A 16147-nucleotide genomic window follows, 5' to 3' on the forward strand; every position below is an offset into this window, starting at 1 on the left:
TTCATCCATATTTCAATGTGGGCATTCTCATATATGCCATTGTAAGCTAGGACTGGGACACTCAGTTAAATATCTTAATTATGACAATAATTGATGAGGATACAAGGAGTCAAATAAATGCATGCATTAGTAACATATTGATTTTATATACTGTTGTCTATTAAAGCCTTTTTTAATGAATGAGGTTTAATATGATATGCATTTAATTTATTAAAAAACTTAGTAGTGCAGTCAGAGGAACAGGAAACTTAGTAACTGCCTAGGTGGCCGAAGAGAGCAACATAATATAGCGATATTGAGTTTCTGAATTCACTCATAGTCATAAACAAATATTGATAACAAAAGACAACAAAATGAGTCAAAAGCACAGGACCAAACCAACAAAGTAAATAAAACAATAAAACATGAGAGGGATAGAGAAAGACAAAGACAACAAGACCTCCATGTTCATAATCCTCAACCAAATCCTCAAATTTGAAGACTTTGCCATTTAGCATTTAAAATTTTTTCAGTGTTTTCACAGGAGGTATGTTTTCCAATAAACAATTTACCTCAGGGACAATTGTACCATGACTGTTAAAGAACTCAGATTAGGACATGAAAGTTAACCAAAACTAAGGAGTGCTTCATGTGGATAAAACCACAGCAACTGAATCTACCAAGAACGGGCTCAGCAGAGAAAAAAGGCACCAAAACACCAAATAAATAAATGACACACCAGATTTAGAATAACTTTTAACAAAACCTTTGACCACCCACTGTTTTGCACTATGTAGAACTTTCATGGACCTCTCATACTATTAAAAGTTAGCTCAATATCATGTAACATACATCATATGTATTGACAGATTTTGACCATTGTCTTTTGCGTCATTGTCGTCCTTTTTGAAAACTATCCCCTGTTGTAAAAATAAGTGAGGTATAAATACCTTAGAATGAGTTGTTATATCTATATATGGGGCAGGCCCTTATCCATGGAGTCCACCATGCTGCACCACCATGTTTCTACAGGGACCCTGAATGGACAAACCAAACACTGGCTCTAAGTAGGGCCATTCGCATTTTCGCGTCAGTTACTGTAGTTAGCAGCCTGTCTGCAATCAGCAGTGTCAGAAAACACAGGTGCAGGTGCTGGGCAAGCGGCCCATCTCTGGCAAATGCTGATTTGACACTGAAGGAATTCTAACCAGGAGAAGTTTCAGCTGGCTGCAATCTGCACTTCTCCCTGCTAGATGCCACTAAATCTCCCTAAATCTTACACACTGCTCCTTTAAATCACACTAAGTAGTTTTTTCTTAATGCATTTATGCTTCAAATTATAAATACGAACTTAATCATAGTCTAAACAGTCCACTGTTCTGACTCAGAAACTCAAAGTGCTTTTTTTAGAACCTCTTTCTCCTTTAAAGCCACTAAGGCAGAGCATGTCTTTGTAAGCAGGGCTCTGTTTTCTTCTGATACATGAACAGATATGGCGAGCAGTTAAGACTGTGATCTCTAACAGCTGTTCCTACATTAGATGGGATCAGAGTATTCCCCCGACAGTGAAGCACAACGCCGGTTCACATTCTCAAACAAGGCCGATTACACCGGGCCTAATGCACTGCAACTGCCTGCAACATCATGAAGAGTGACTACCAACAAATCAGTGTTATACAGAAAACGTCTGAAATTAACTTCTCACTCACTAAACATTGCTGTCAGGTTAGGGCGGTATAAACATCAGGTCTGACTGAACAGATTTCATTCAATACAAGAAATCCCTGTGCGTAATACCATTTACTGAAGAAGACCAACCGACGTTAACAACCTCCATCTCACACCTCAGCAGTGATGACCTGAGCTGTGACCATGTGTCACCTTTTACTGCACTAACACTCAGTGTGTCAGCAGGACCCAGGAAGAGAAGCTTCAAAGAGCCGAGCAGAGAAAAAGTGTGTGACCGTGTGTGTGACCGTGTGTATGTATACACGTGCTGTGTAGAGTACTGCAAAGCCTGCGGCCACAGACAAAGCTCTACTTTTCCTCTTTGTACACTACCTTAAATGGTGAGTACAGCCTAAACACTTGAAATGCTTTATTTGAGTGAGACAATATTTAACTTGGGGGGATAAAAACTAATTTGATTTGTTTGAAACAAATTCACAAGCTACATGACCGGGAGACGGTGATACTGGTTTGGGAGAGGCTTGATATTGGCTTGAAAAAGCAAAGCAGTCAACTGACTGCTGCTATTTTACAAAAACAAGGTTCACCATTGTGCCACTGTGTGTGCATGTTTGTATGAGTTTACAGTGTGTGTTCAAGCGTGCGTGTGTTTGTAAGATAGTTATTTATAGTTGGAGCTAATGTTGTGAGGCTCCATCCCTAGAGATCCCCAATTATCATGGAATTTAGAAAGCAAAAGCTAAACCCAAACAGTCTAAAACAGTGCTAAGAATAGACTGACCTTAGACATAATCAATTCTCCCAGCATAAATGCAGTCATATCACTATAAGACAGGGTAAAGAGCACATTCATACACATACAGACACAGAGGCTCTTCTCTCTCCAGGAATGCTTTTAGAGTGTTGAGAGCAGACACTGTGTGTAGGCAGATGTCTCTGCCGTAATAGTGGAAACTATCATAAACTCTGGATCTAGCTTTGTGTGCTAACACTCCAAGAGGTTCTTGAGATACAGCACAGTGATAAATCACGTAGCAATATTCGTGTCTTGCATGGGCGGGATTGGAAACAACTTGTTGAACAACTGCGTATCTAGTGAGCCTGCAGCCAATGAGGTGATGTGTGATTTGTATGACAACAGTTTTATTAAAACAAGTTCCCAGAAAACTAAGCCTTACAACATTGTATTGCGTTCAGAGAAATAGTAAATAAATCCCCATATCCTTGTGCGTGTATGTGTGTGTGTGTGTGTGTGTGTGTGTGTGTGTGTGTGTGTGTGTGTGCGTCATGCTGTAGACCCACCATGTCTGAATGAGATAAGGTTAAAAAGCTAGACACAAAACTACTTAAACAAAAGCTTTTTCTTTAAATGTCTATGATAACTAGTGAAATGGTACAATGGTATAGGAAAAGTCAGACATATGCTTAACAAAACACTTATAGAGGCCAACTGATGATCCTGTCACTGTGAGTTCATGCTGGATGATGCAGGCAGACACAGCGTGGCTCTCAGACTGGAGCTGGGGGTTAGTCTGAATTTGGAGTTGGAACAGGATTTGAACTCATGGTGAGCTTGGATTGGTTTGCGTGTTACACAGCAATCATCTAAACCCTCACAGGCTCTCAACTGGCTTCAACAACGTTCAACATAACATTCGACAATGGGAATCGATTAAAAGGAGTTGTTAGATTTTAAATGCTGACCTCCACTCGTCAAAACAGCAAATAACTCAGACAGAAAAAGAGAGGAAGAGGAAGATAAACAAAATAGTGAGGCAGATTGATGGAAGTGAAGGCACTGAAACTTAAAGAGGCTCACTCACGCAGGTCTAATGTGCCTGCCTCACGGCCACTGCACTTCCTAGGCTACTGTAAACTCCAGACAGAGCTGGGCCTTTGATCCTTGAATGGCAGCAGGCAGCCATTCAGGCTATAAAACCAAAGTACCTGCACACACACATATCTATTTGCACATACACACACGGTGGATGTACTCTTGCACACATAACTTCTGATAAGAGTATATACGCTACACATGACTGGTCAACTGAGGACACACATACAGCGTTCATATCTCAGATTCAAGGCATTCTAGTAGCCTGCTGAAGTAGCCTTATGATGATCTTATCGTGACATTGCATGACTTTGCAATTTTACTTCTATTAAAGGAACAATGTGTGGGATTTAGTGGCATCTAGTGGTGAGAACTGCAGATTGCAACCAGCTGAAACTTCTCCTGGTTAGAATTCCTTCAGTGTCCTCTGTTCAGGAGGTTTTCACCAGGTGGCGTAGTATCCACAAAGGTCTGTTCCTCTCCAAAACAAATGGACCAGGTGATTAAAACCGGTAATAAAACTGAACAAAGCAGTTTTATGGTAAAGTTCAAGAGGATTTTACAAGGAGCCAGATTATCTGCAGAGGTTGTCTCCTGTCCAAAAACGAACAAACCTGGACATATAAACAGGTAAAAACACAGACTAAAGCAGTTTCACATTACGTATCATTGTTTCTCCTATGCTTTTCGGCACATGACAGACTGTTAGCCCAGCACCTACTAATCTGTGCTCACCTTTTTTCTCTGATAACTTAAGATCCAGATTTTCAGGAGTTTTCACCAGGAGCCAAATTAATTCTGCTCCAGGGGTCTGCTCCTCTCCAAAACAAACATACCGAGCCATTTAAACTATTAAAAACACTAAATAAAGCAGTTTCACTTTTAAAAGAAATCTGTTATTTTTCTGAACCTCTCATCGCGGAGGGGCTTCCAACTTCGGTGGCCAACACAAAAACGTAAAATCATCTCTGTATAAGAGGACCCACTCCTTATGTAGATATAAATGGCTAAGGAAACAAAAACAGAACATTTCTTATTTTCAGGTGACTACACACTGAAGAAAACGTATTTATTATACGATATTCCATTACTGCCAATATATCCCCGTAAATCCTACCCACTGGACTTTAAAGTTAAACTACTACTACCATGAATACAAGTACTACCTATGATAATAATAATTATTATTATATTAAAGGAAGGGAAGAAGAAAAACTATGAGAAACAGAGAAAAACTTAAAGAACAGTGTCGCCAGATTTGTTTTAGAGAGTGATTTAATATCCAATATAGATGAGAGTAGGTAAGTCAGCCCTCAGGCAGATCATTTTACAGTCTTAATCTCCCAGGGCAAAATTACTAATGGGTTGGACAGAATACAACAGTAAGATAAATTTGACAAGCAAAACAGGGGACTACTTTAGCAACGAAGATAACTGATTCATTCAAAGGATAAAAACCGATCTAATGTGCTGTTACTCAAAGCAAAGGTCAAACAGGTAAGCACAAACATCTTTCAAAGAACAAAGTGAGAGCACAAAAACCTAATATGTTAAAAAGAATTTTGAAGTCTGACAAGTTTACAACTTCCTCTTCCCCCCTTTCCTCATCATGTAAGGTCAATGGTGCCGCCCTTAACCTGTGAACTTGGGGCTCCTGTAAAGTCTGTACAAAGAGGTACATTTAACTGCTGCAATCAAATATCCCAAGAGGGGTTCCAGCTGCATGCTGTTTTCAGTGTTCAGCCAGCTAAATTTATACATCTACATTTTCATATGACTTGGTTTTCAATTAGGGCAGAAAGGTTGTTACACATCTCCAAGCGCCTCATTAGACACCACTTCCTTGTTCCTGCTGATCCATCCCAAATGAGCACAAGGGTCACCGACTGAACAACTACTCCTGTAGTGATACAAACCATATATTCTTCCAGACTCCCAACCTCATACTACATCTCATGAAATGGACAGCATGTTGATGACTGACAGTAATGGAGTAGACCTTTCCCCTTGAGGAGTCGGCAACCTTTACTTTTAAAAGAGCCATTTTTGGCCCAAAAATATCTGTCTGGAGCCACAAAACAAACTTATGCATCATACTGAAGTAACACAGCCTTTAAAGTCAAAGCTAGCCAATCATTATTAGTAATAGTTTTAAACGAGCATTCATTAATATGTTTTACCACAAGGTGGCCACTCTGCAGTGGACTATTTAAGATTAATTGGAACTTAACTTTGCAGCGTTGGCAGTGAAAGCAAATGAGCCATTAAATTCTCTTCTTTCCTCTGTGACTTTTCATCTTCTGGCTTTGGAATTCATTGCTAGTCTGGCTACGGTGATTCAACACTAGCCATTGCTATTGACAAAATGTAGATTAAAATGTGCCAGGCCGTGTACATATGACGGTCCTTCTAGTTGATGTAATGTTACAGTATTTTTCTAATCAGTGTATAGGCTACACATATTTACAATTGGAGAATGTAAGAATCAAAATGAAAAATGAAAGGAGGTTATGTTTTCGCCGGCGTTGGTCTGTTTGTTTGTTTGTCTGCAAAATAACTCAAAAAGTTCTGAACGGATTTTGATGAAATTTTCAGGAAAGGTTGATAATGGGAAAAGGAACAGATGATAAAATTTTGGTGGTGATCGGTTGAAGTGAAGTGGATAAAATAATAAAATGGTGGGAAATCCGAGCTGCTTGGCGGAGGTCTGCGCTCTCTGAGTGCTCTACTTTATTTCCATGAATTTCTTTGTCAAAGCTACAGGGAGCCACTGGAAAGGGGCTAAATAGCTGCATGCAACTTCAGAGCCGCAGGTTTGCTACTCCTGCCCTAGAGGTTACTGACCGATATGGTCAGACATGCAGATACTTATTAGAAAGGAAGTGGTAAAGCAGCAGAGCCTTTCATCCTTTCATTTTACATTGCATAAATGTTGTGGTGGCACCAGGCAGGGGAAATAATCCCAAATGCCCTTCTCATGAGCCATGTCATGCTCTTCTTGGGAGATCCAGAGGTGTTCTCAAGGCAGATAGGACCCAGAAATACCTCCACTGAGAGACATACTGATCAGATGCCCGACTCACCTCAACTGGCGTCTTTCAAAATGATATCGCAACTGGTCTAGTCTAAATTTTGGAATATCTTAGTTCCTGGCTGTAGATATCTAGCTCATGGTGAGCTGCTTGTATTTACAGTCTAATTCTTTCACTAGCTTGTGGCCACACAGCAGCTAAGGGTCACGGTGTACTAGAGACACTAGTAATTTGAATTCAGTCCTTAAGAAATGTTCACGCAACACTGCACCTTGTGACAATGGGGGTTTTTCTCGTCCTCCAGCAAAGCGGTAGACAAGTGGCATTTAAAAGCCAAGGGTCAGTCCTCAGAAGGTCCCACCTGTTGCCCAAGTGACACGGCAATAAAACCCAACACAGAACCTTACGGGACGTGAGCTCTTGCATTGTTTTGAGCATAACCAGGCCCTGCCACTGGGGTCTCCCGTAACAGGCCTGTCTACAGAAGGGGGCCCAGTTTCCTGATTACAGGCAAGGTCATTCATTTCTGTTAGGGTAATTCATAGTGGTCCTGGAATTGCCCTGTCTGGCCTCTGTCCTGGCAGAAATGTGCCCTAGGGGACCCTACCAGGTGCTACCTGCCCCTGACAACACAGCTCTGAGAAACACAAAAACCTCTCTACTATGAGGTGGCATTTTTTTGATAGTGGCTCTGAATTTTTTTTATAAACTGACATCTACCTGTCTGGAGAATATTCCTATTCAAGATTTAAACAAAGTATTGCCTTTAATGTACACATACAGTATGTCATGGATTTAGATTTAGATTTGCATTAAAATATTTTATAAGAAAATAGGATTTTGCATTCATTTTAATATCTGGTTCTCTGGTTTTGTAATATTGTGGCTGCCTGAAGTGATATGTTGTTTCCTTGTCCTGTGTGTCCAAAGGACCAAAGTGTAAGCAGTCTCTAAGGTGATAGAAGGGACAGATGAACAGGCCAGTGTGACACCTAATAGATCAGGTCTTTACGACCCCAGTTTAGAGATGAGAAGGAGACCTGCTGTAGCCAGAAGTCCCTCTCGCTCAGGCCTGCAGCCCTGACCTCCACAGGGGAGCACGTCATTAGGGCCCATATAAACTTTTGAAGTGGTGAGTCCAAGGAAAGGCCAGGTATGTAAAGGCAATAAATTGTGACTTTAAATACAAACACGGAAAGTGAAAGAGTGCATGACCCCTGACACAGAGATGACTACTTCTGAGCAGTCATGTCTTCTGTTTTTCTCCCTTTGGATGGATACCTGCCAGCAGTAACATATTGCTTCCCACTACCACACTGAATAAGAACAAGAACTAAAGGGCTTCTTTGAAGTTCTTGAACTACTTGAGTCAATAAATCCGCACCAATGATTAAGTGCAGCTATGTAAAACCGCTAATTAATTGTGACATTTGAAATGATAGGGAAGAAATTCTTCAAAGCTTTGTCATCAGAGCAAATATCTTAAACGTGATGTGAGTCATTATGAGATCTGTAACAAGTTTAGCACAAATCTATTTAAGTGCAAGATGTTTCTTGAAAAAGCCAGAGAGGTTGTAGTAAGTTCTGCAAGGGTTGAGTGTGCATGCAAATGTTCTTAAAGTATTTAGGAGTGCATACCAAGGAGAGCCTGCTATTCCTGAGAGTTTATAGCTCCCTCTCATGTCCGGTGGGTGAGTGACAGCGAGAGGCAGGCAGAGGGTGTTTCTCCATTGCACCTCAGCCAGGGACAGCTGACTGGTTGGGATCTAATTGCTCTCAAGTGAGGTCAGCAGGAGGCATTTATCTAAGCAGAGTGCACAGCAACAGTGGAAGATGCACAGAGTCAGCCTGCCAGAATCAGGGAGACATCCATGGGAATTGACAGAAGCTCCAAGCTCTTGCTTAGCCTTACTGCACTACTGGGCTTGGTTTACAACTGAGACTACAGCTTTAGAATTACAGAGACTTCAAATTAAAACTCTCTCTGAAAGGGAACACATCTTTGACAACTCCTGTCATCACAGAGCACATGTAAGTCATTAAACTACACTTTGTTTTTGTTTGTTTGAAAAACAGCATTATTGTTTTAAAGTACATACTGTATTTATGCTAATACAGAGGAAATTACAGACCATAGACTTGTGAAGCAACCCAACAGCATTGACGCAATATTTCACTGTTCTGGGTCCAAGACCGGGAGACATCTGCCTGTCAAAGTGCACCACAGAAATTTTGATTTATTGCTAGGAAATGTGCAATTTATATTTGTATGAACACAGAAAATGAGAAGCTCTTTGAAAGGTGTTTGTTTATGTGAAGTTAAGTGGGTAAATCCTTGTAATCAATTACTGTTTTCTTTGAAGCAGCTTTAAGGAAAACCTTCAATTTGTAACTGCACCTGTGGGTCTATTTTTCCGACAGCAAGCTGGAATTAAACCAGTCTTCTTTTTATTTTATAGTGACATCCTGCATAGCATTTTGTAAACTGGATTATGACGTCTCTTCTCGGACTACGGTCTCAAGAGGATGGAGCAGTCAACGCAGATCTTCACTGAGGACTAAAGAGAGACTTCATCATCCCATAACCTGTCCTCTTCAGACCACTCTCCAGCTTCAGCCAACCACAACCAGCTCCACAAAGTCCCCTCCACAACCACCCAGTCTCAAGGTCCCATTAGGAACCCCTTCTGCAAGAACAGGGACCAACACAAGGGTCACAAGTCAGGGATCATTGGGTCACTGGGCTGAGGGATAGCGCACAGATCTCTATCTCACATTTAAGTATGTTGTTCATTGATCCCCACTGCATTGTATTATAATGCGCAAATGGATGCTGACATGGAACCTTCAATATCTGTTCCCGGGACTGTACCTGCACGCAATCTTCTTGTTCGGCAGTGTGTGTGTGGTCTACAGTGACTGCACTCCAGAGCAACTTGCTGCCATCATGAACTGCTCCAAACACGAGCGCCACACGAGGAACTACGACTACATGGAGGGCGGGGATGTGCGCATTCGTCAGTTGTTCAGCCGCACACAGTGGTTCCTAACAATTGATGACTTTGGCAACATCACCGGGACTCAAGATCCCACCAACTGCTACAGTAAGGATGACTCTTTTTGATTTACCAGTGTTTTGCTATGAGTTCCTCTGCAGTTATTAGTAATAAACAAATACCATATGATATTTTCCAAATGTGAATTAACTTGAATTTTTGGTGTGAACTTAGTCCTAGAATTGGAAATTATAAGAAGTTATAATTCTTGAGTTGAGTTGTGAGATCTTTCCACTGAGTCACTGAAGAACCATTGGCCTGTCAAGGTGGCAGAAGCATGTGGGAGGTGTTATTGTGCAGAGCTCTTTGTTGTGTAATCACAGTGTTAATGGGTCATGTGTCTCTGTTAGAGCAGCCAAAGTGACAGAGGTAAAATGAAGCAGGTGGGAGCTTTGGCTTGTTAAACCATAACACCATCAAAACACAGGCTGTAATGAAGTAAACTGAGGAGTCTCGCAGTCTGATGGGTGCCAGGCCCCTGTGACCTCGGACTCACACGTGGTCAGCCTGATTTAATCTCTCAGAAACTTAAAGTGTCAGCATGATATCTTGGGACAAAGAAATGGCATCAAAGACCTGGAGAAATTAATGATTTCTAATGAACCTATGGTTAACAATGGACAACTTGCACAAAGACAGCCACCATGCTGTGCCTAGTCCAAAATTACTGTAGCAAAATTTGTTATAATAGCATGCCAGTTCACTACTGAGTGACTAATTTTACCTAATAGCCATGGTAATTGTAATCTAACATGGTGAATTGTAAAAATTGTTGCTGGAGAGCTCGCGCTTACCACTGGAAATCTCTGTCACGGTGAGGATGTTTTAAGTAGTTATCATTTCCTCCTATCTGACAGTGTGGCTGTGGCTGGAATGTTGGCTTGACAGGGAAATGCCTCAAAGTGGATGGAAAAGATGCTTGTGCAACAATTGGCAACGAGAGACAGAAAAATTGATACACCCATATGTGGCTGACAATCGCACGCTAAAAGCACACAGAAATTTAACCAATAAGCCTTTGAAGAGACCATTGTGGTGCAGATATATGTGTAATAAATCAGTGAGTCATACTTTTTGGCTGCAGTGAACAAGAAGTCCTGAAAAGCTGATTGCAAAAAGACTTCTTTTGTTTTTTTTTACAAAATGAGAAAGAAAAAAAAAGAGAAGAAACCAAAATGAGAAACTTGGAGCTACATTATTTTTGGCCTCCACATTCCATGTGCCCCTGCAACAAAAATATAGGCTTACTTCCAGTGAACTCATCTCTTGCACAACACAAGTTTTTTCCAACTTTACTATATTTCAAAGGATTGTTTGGATCAAAAATCAAAACGTCTACAATGTGGATTTTGTTAATTCTGCGAAGCTTCTGTATCTGCGTTGCACAGAGAACTGAAACGTCCAACACTGATGTTGTGCATCATAGAAATGTTGCAGAAATGTTTCTAAAAATAATAATGTTTGCATTGTGGCCAGAGGTATTTGCAGCAGTCTCCAGGACAGTTTTGTTCTGAATGTGTCAACAAATCCTCAAAAGCAAACAAACACATGTTACTTATAAGATAATAGATCCACTGCTAACAAAATAGGAAATGGTAATTACTAACATGTGTAGGTTTGTGTTTAAGTGAAAGGCCGTGTCATGGCTTAAATTGAGTCACAAAGATGTGTTAATAATATCAATAAAAAGTTGTGTTAAGCCACAGCAAAGAGCAGATAAACAGCTTCCAAGTAGGCAATCAGCAACTTCTAAACCACAGCATGACAACTGTAAAACAGGGAATTCAAAGGCAGTAACTATATAAGTGGGTAACATAATAAACCTGGTGTCAGGAGCAACAAAATAAAACTTACTGAGGGACTGAATTAATCCAAAACTCGCAATTTAATTCACTGTAATTTGATAAACATCAAAGTGAAATAGAAATAATCTGATAAAGACAGGGAGTCTGCTGTAATTTCAGTGTGGATAAGGATTCAGTTTGCATTTTGAGATAAAGTGATTGCTAGACATTAGGTATTTAGTATGAAGCAGTCAATATTAATCTCAACAACGCATTATCTTTACCGCCAAATGTAAACAATTGATTCAAGCTTCGTTAACAGAAAGCAGGATTAGGGATTACCCACAAGTAAGTTTACGTAGCCAGAGGCCGGAACAGCGAGTGATGACAAATCCGTTCAAGCTGAGGATAGCCTGTCTGCGTCAGAGCCAAAATGTTAACAATATGTGCGTGTGCATGTGTGTGGAAATGTGTTCCATCTTTCCACAGTAGACCAAACAACTGTAGCTCTTACATGTAATATTATGGGAATAACACTTTCACGCTTTTTAACAACCATAAAAACACAGTAATCCAAGCACTTTGATTAGTGAAATCCCTACTCGGGAAATAAACATGCAGTTGCATCGACAGCTGCCACCAATGTGGGATTTATTAGGAAATGAATGATCAGCTGACTCTGAATGTGTAAGGGGTTAACAATGGAGATGTAGCTCTGACTTTGTTAAATTGAGCTTTACTTGAAGCCAGAAGTCCAGGAAGCCCCTTTAGGGACCTCCAAGGGGTCCCCAGAAAAAATGGGGAACAGTTTATTCTGACTATTTAATTCACTACAGAAGTGAGCCCGATGTGAGTGAGAGTCATAAGAGTGATTATTCTGATCATAGGTTCCACTTCCTCCACAGTTATCTCCTCAGCTGCATTGACAACAATACAATTCTGGTCTTAATCATATCTAACGGCCAAAATCTTTTCATATGAAGGTCCCTGAAGTGATATCTTACCAACTGGGGGTCAGTGACCTAATGTGTATCAATTCAGGGGTCCTTGACACGAAGAAGGTTGTGAGACACTTCTTTAAGTCATGATCAAGGAATAGAAAATCAGGGTTAAATAAATATGATCATACAGTCAAAGGGCAGTCATATTAAGTCAAATATCAAGTGCAAGCAGAGCACAAACAACATTCCATGATTGGGACTCTGCCATCTGTTTGTGATCACGCAAACACTAAAATGCAGCATGCTCAATGTCAGTCTGAAGACCTTCAATGGAGTTCTTCCCTTTTTTCTCTGACTGTCAAATGAAGAATTTTTGCACAAACAACAAGGCTTTTATATTAACTAAAAATCTATGATCTGGTACTTGTTGCTGTCTTTGAACTAATGTTTAATGATTCCTCATATTTGTAATAGGAGCATAATCACATCCCAATGAAGTCTGGATGGCTGAAAACATTTTGTGTATTGCCAGACAAATGATTTAGTAAACTTAGTGAATGATACATTTCTGCGTGCGACCCTCTCTTCTTTATATGAACAGCAGCGGCATCATACTTTCAATCACAAGAACTGACCAATATATACTGTATATAGTGATGTTTTCTATGATGAGACAGCATTAGATGTCTACAACTGCTGGACAAATGATAAGAGATCCGTGGATCTATTGCGTGAAATAATAAAGATGCATTCTTATAAGCCCTGCAACATAATTAGCTCCTTCACTTTCAAGTGAGGTCAAACACCTCAACTACCATTTGTTCTTAAACCAAAATACTTAAGCACAAGTGTTTTTACTCTCCCACAGACTTGAAGAGCAGGCCTAAAATGTAGCGTGCAAAGCTCATGCAAGGAGGTAGTTTTCTCAATCCCAGGAGAGAGAGGCCTAATCTGTCTCCCATATGTGCTATGGCATAGGTTGTGGTTTGTGTAATAGCCACCCAGGCCAGTTAACAAGGCTTGAATAAAGCCAGAGAAACCACAGACTGATTAACCACAGGAACCTTCATCCTGTTTGTTAATGAAGATGAATGTCGCGCGCAGTGCGGAGCTGGCGTGAAGGCTGGATGTCGACAGTGTCTTATCTGTCCTGTGATATGTCTCACTTTGACTAACTGTGTGAATGTCTGGCAGGTATCCTGGAGATCAGGACAGTGTCTGAGGGAGGTGTACTGGCTATCAAAGGCGTGAAGAGTCAGTATTATATCTCTATGAACAAGGCTGGACAGCTGCAAGGCAAGGTAATATTTTTCCTCAGTGAGAGATGTCATGCACTGTTTTCAGATGATTAACAGCCGAGCATAAATAAAACAATTATTGCAAAACATTCATAACCAAGACCAAGAACTGACAGTGAAGACAAATGCTGATTGTATTAATGTTCGTCTGTCCTTTACAGAGGATCTACAATGAAAACTGCAACTTCAAGGAGGTTTTCCTAGAAAACTACTTCAATGCTTACTCCTCTGCAAAGTGGACTAAAAATGGCAAAGAAATGTTCATAGCTCTGTCTCAGAAAGGACGGCCGATGCGAGGCAAGAAGACCAGGAGGGAGCATATAGCATCTCACTTCATCCCTATGAAGTGCAGGGAGGAGGACCGGAGGGTGGACTGAAAAAGCTAAAAAGGACTATTTGTGTATGATTTCCGTCACATATTATATATGTTAACAGACACATGTAAACTCATTACCAACATCACGCTCAGCAATCAGTCGTAGGTTAGTTATATAAGGTTCCATAACATGTTGTAATTTTCATAAGCAACCGATATCAGATGGGCACATCAAACTATTCCAAACATCCTCAAACACGATGTCGAAACAAGGAAATATTTGACATAGCTTCAACTGGTACACCAACCGTAAAAACCACTAAAGTCTACTCAATGTTATTGTTATTTTGAGTTAAATATTATATTTCCTTATAAAACAGTTAAGTGTTTTCTTATAAAACAGTAAAATGTATTACGCACAGTCGGGACTGTATCCTTTTCCAAAGATGATCTACACCCAGCCAGATGAGGAGACCTGTATGATCAACAAAGAGGTCCAGAACGGAGATTTGGCTCGACCAAGATGTGCTGAAGCAAGCTGGACTTGTCTTTTTTTTTTTTACTGGTACAAGTGCTCAGAGCACACACAACAGAGGCACAATAAACTACAATGGCATGTTCAGTAAAATTAGAATTTGTAGGACAATCTGTTTGTGGATGATCTGTTTTGATCTGTCTGTCCTTCTTGCATTGACGACCAGACTGTGGTCGAATGCATTGTAGCTGCTCACTGACTCCCTCTTCATTATCAAGGTGTGATTTTGAAAAGCTAAAATATTCTGCTGCTGCTGAAAAGATATCCAGATTAAAATACAAAGTGAACTACATAATAAATGTGTATGCTATGCAATCTCTTTCCATCAGAGTTAATAATTATGTTTGCCAAAAGATCACATATTTATGAATAAGGAGATGTTTTTGAGTTTTGTCAAGACGTTACAAGTATGACTACAGCCCTGTTTGCATGGGACTAGTCTTACCTGGGAACCTCGTGATTTAGAAATCACACCCCCATTGGCGAAGTCTGTATTTTACTCGAATTTACTGGCCTCATCCCCAGGCTATGATGCTACACTAATCTGCCACACACTGTCACGTTATCCATCTCATCATCGTTCAAGATTTCTCTCTTCTAATTGATTTGATATTGCTTTTTCTGCAAACTGGACTCCATGCTGTGCACCCAAAATGCTGTCAAAACACTGATGTATAACCGTCAATGCAGCCTTTATAGTTCTCAACTGGTGAAGAGGCAGAAACAAGGTGTGGAGAAAACAGAAAACCTAAATACAACCCCAAATCACGAAGATTTTACTTGACAAATTATGGACTTGACATGAGATTAAAATCACAGATGACCTCTGAATTTATTGCAAATTATCAGAGGTCATCATGTAATGCTAGTCCCGTGCAAATGAGCTTTCAACAAAAAATGTATCGGGAGGTGCATTTATCTTTATCATGTCTAACACTCCTTTCCACTTTCCATCTGAAAAGGCCAAGTATCTGCATGACATCATTACAATATCCCAATACAGGCCCTAAAATAACATTACATTATCATTCATAGTTGTAAGTTATTTATATAAAACATTTGAGTTGTATGTTAAAGTGTCCATTTTCCTTACAATGTGCAATATTCTACCAAAGTTTCTCATGTTTTTTTTTTTTTGTTTGTTTTTTTTACCACTAGGGGGTATTAAGGACTCTAAGCAAGCTTACAAACTTGCCTGTCAAATTTTGATGTATTCCAATATTCACAGGTACTCTTTCCTGCTTGGTCTGACAGTTTTGGTATCTGGTTGACTTGCTGAATGTTTCACCTTTCATCAGCAAGCTGGTTTTTCACACCAGACACCTGCTAATGTACCACCCCAGTCTGCGAGCAGTGTTGATTTTTAATGGATCTGGCAGTACTAGCAACTTATGACTTAATGCATGAAATGAACCATGCTTTTATTCTGCCACATATAAAGCTATGAAGCTGAAGCTCTGGAGAAAGGTGAAGAGAACTGTATTCAACCCACAAACTGTGATAAAAATTCAACACACTCTCAATAAATCCAAATGAAAAATGGAATAAAAAAGTTTTTTACTATTTGCATGCTGACCATTAATAAGAAAGATGACTTTGTTATTCAGTAACAACTTTTAAAATATCTGTAATCTTAAATGATTTGGCCCCATTCTTGGTACATAATAAAACTATTATGTTGAA

The 16147-nt window shown here is 40.0% G+C and overlaps 1 protein-coding gene across 2 annotated transcripts; it reads left to right on the top strand.

Annotated features, from left to right (window-relative positions):
• The first annotated feature begins 1928 nt into the window (after nt 1–1928).
• On the top strand, nt 1929–16147 carry fgf7 (fibroblast growth factor 7). Of its 2 annotated transcripts, none has more exons than XM_050057562.1 (4): nt 1929–2048; nt 8994–9638; nt 13510–13616; nt 13775–16147. In XM_050057562.1, exons 2-4 carry the CDS (start codon nt 9353–9355, stop codon nt 13988–13990), a joined length of 609 nt encoding a protein of 202 aa, XP_049913519.1. In that variant the 5' UTR covers nt 1929–2048; nt 8994–9352; the 3' UTR covers nt 13991–16147. The 2 variants fall into 2 exon arrangements, with proteins under 2 accessions (XP_049913519.1, XP_049913452.1); XM_050057495.1 differs by lacking the exon at nt 1929–2048 and adding an exon at nt 8319–8565.

Source organism: Epinephelus moara, chromosome 1, assembly GCF_006386435.1.
Source record: "Epinephelus moara isolate mb chromosome 1, YSFRI_EMoa_1.0, whole genome shotgun sequence".
Lineage (NCBI taxonomy): Eukaryota > Metazoa > Chordata > Actinopteri > Perciformes > Serranidae > Epinephelus > Epinephelus moara.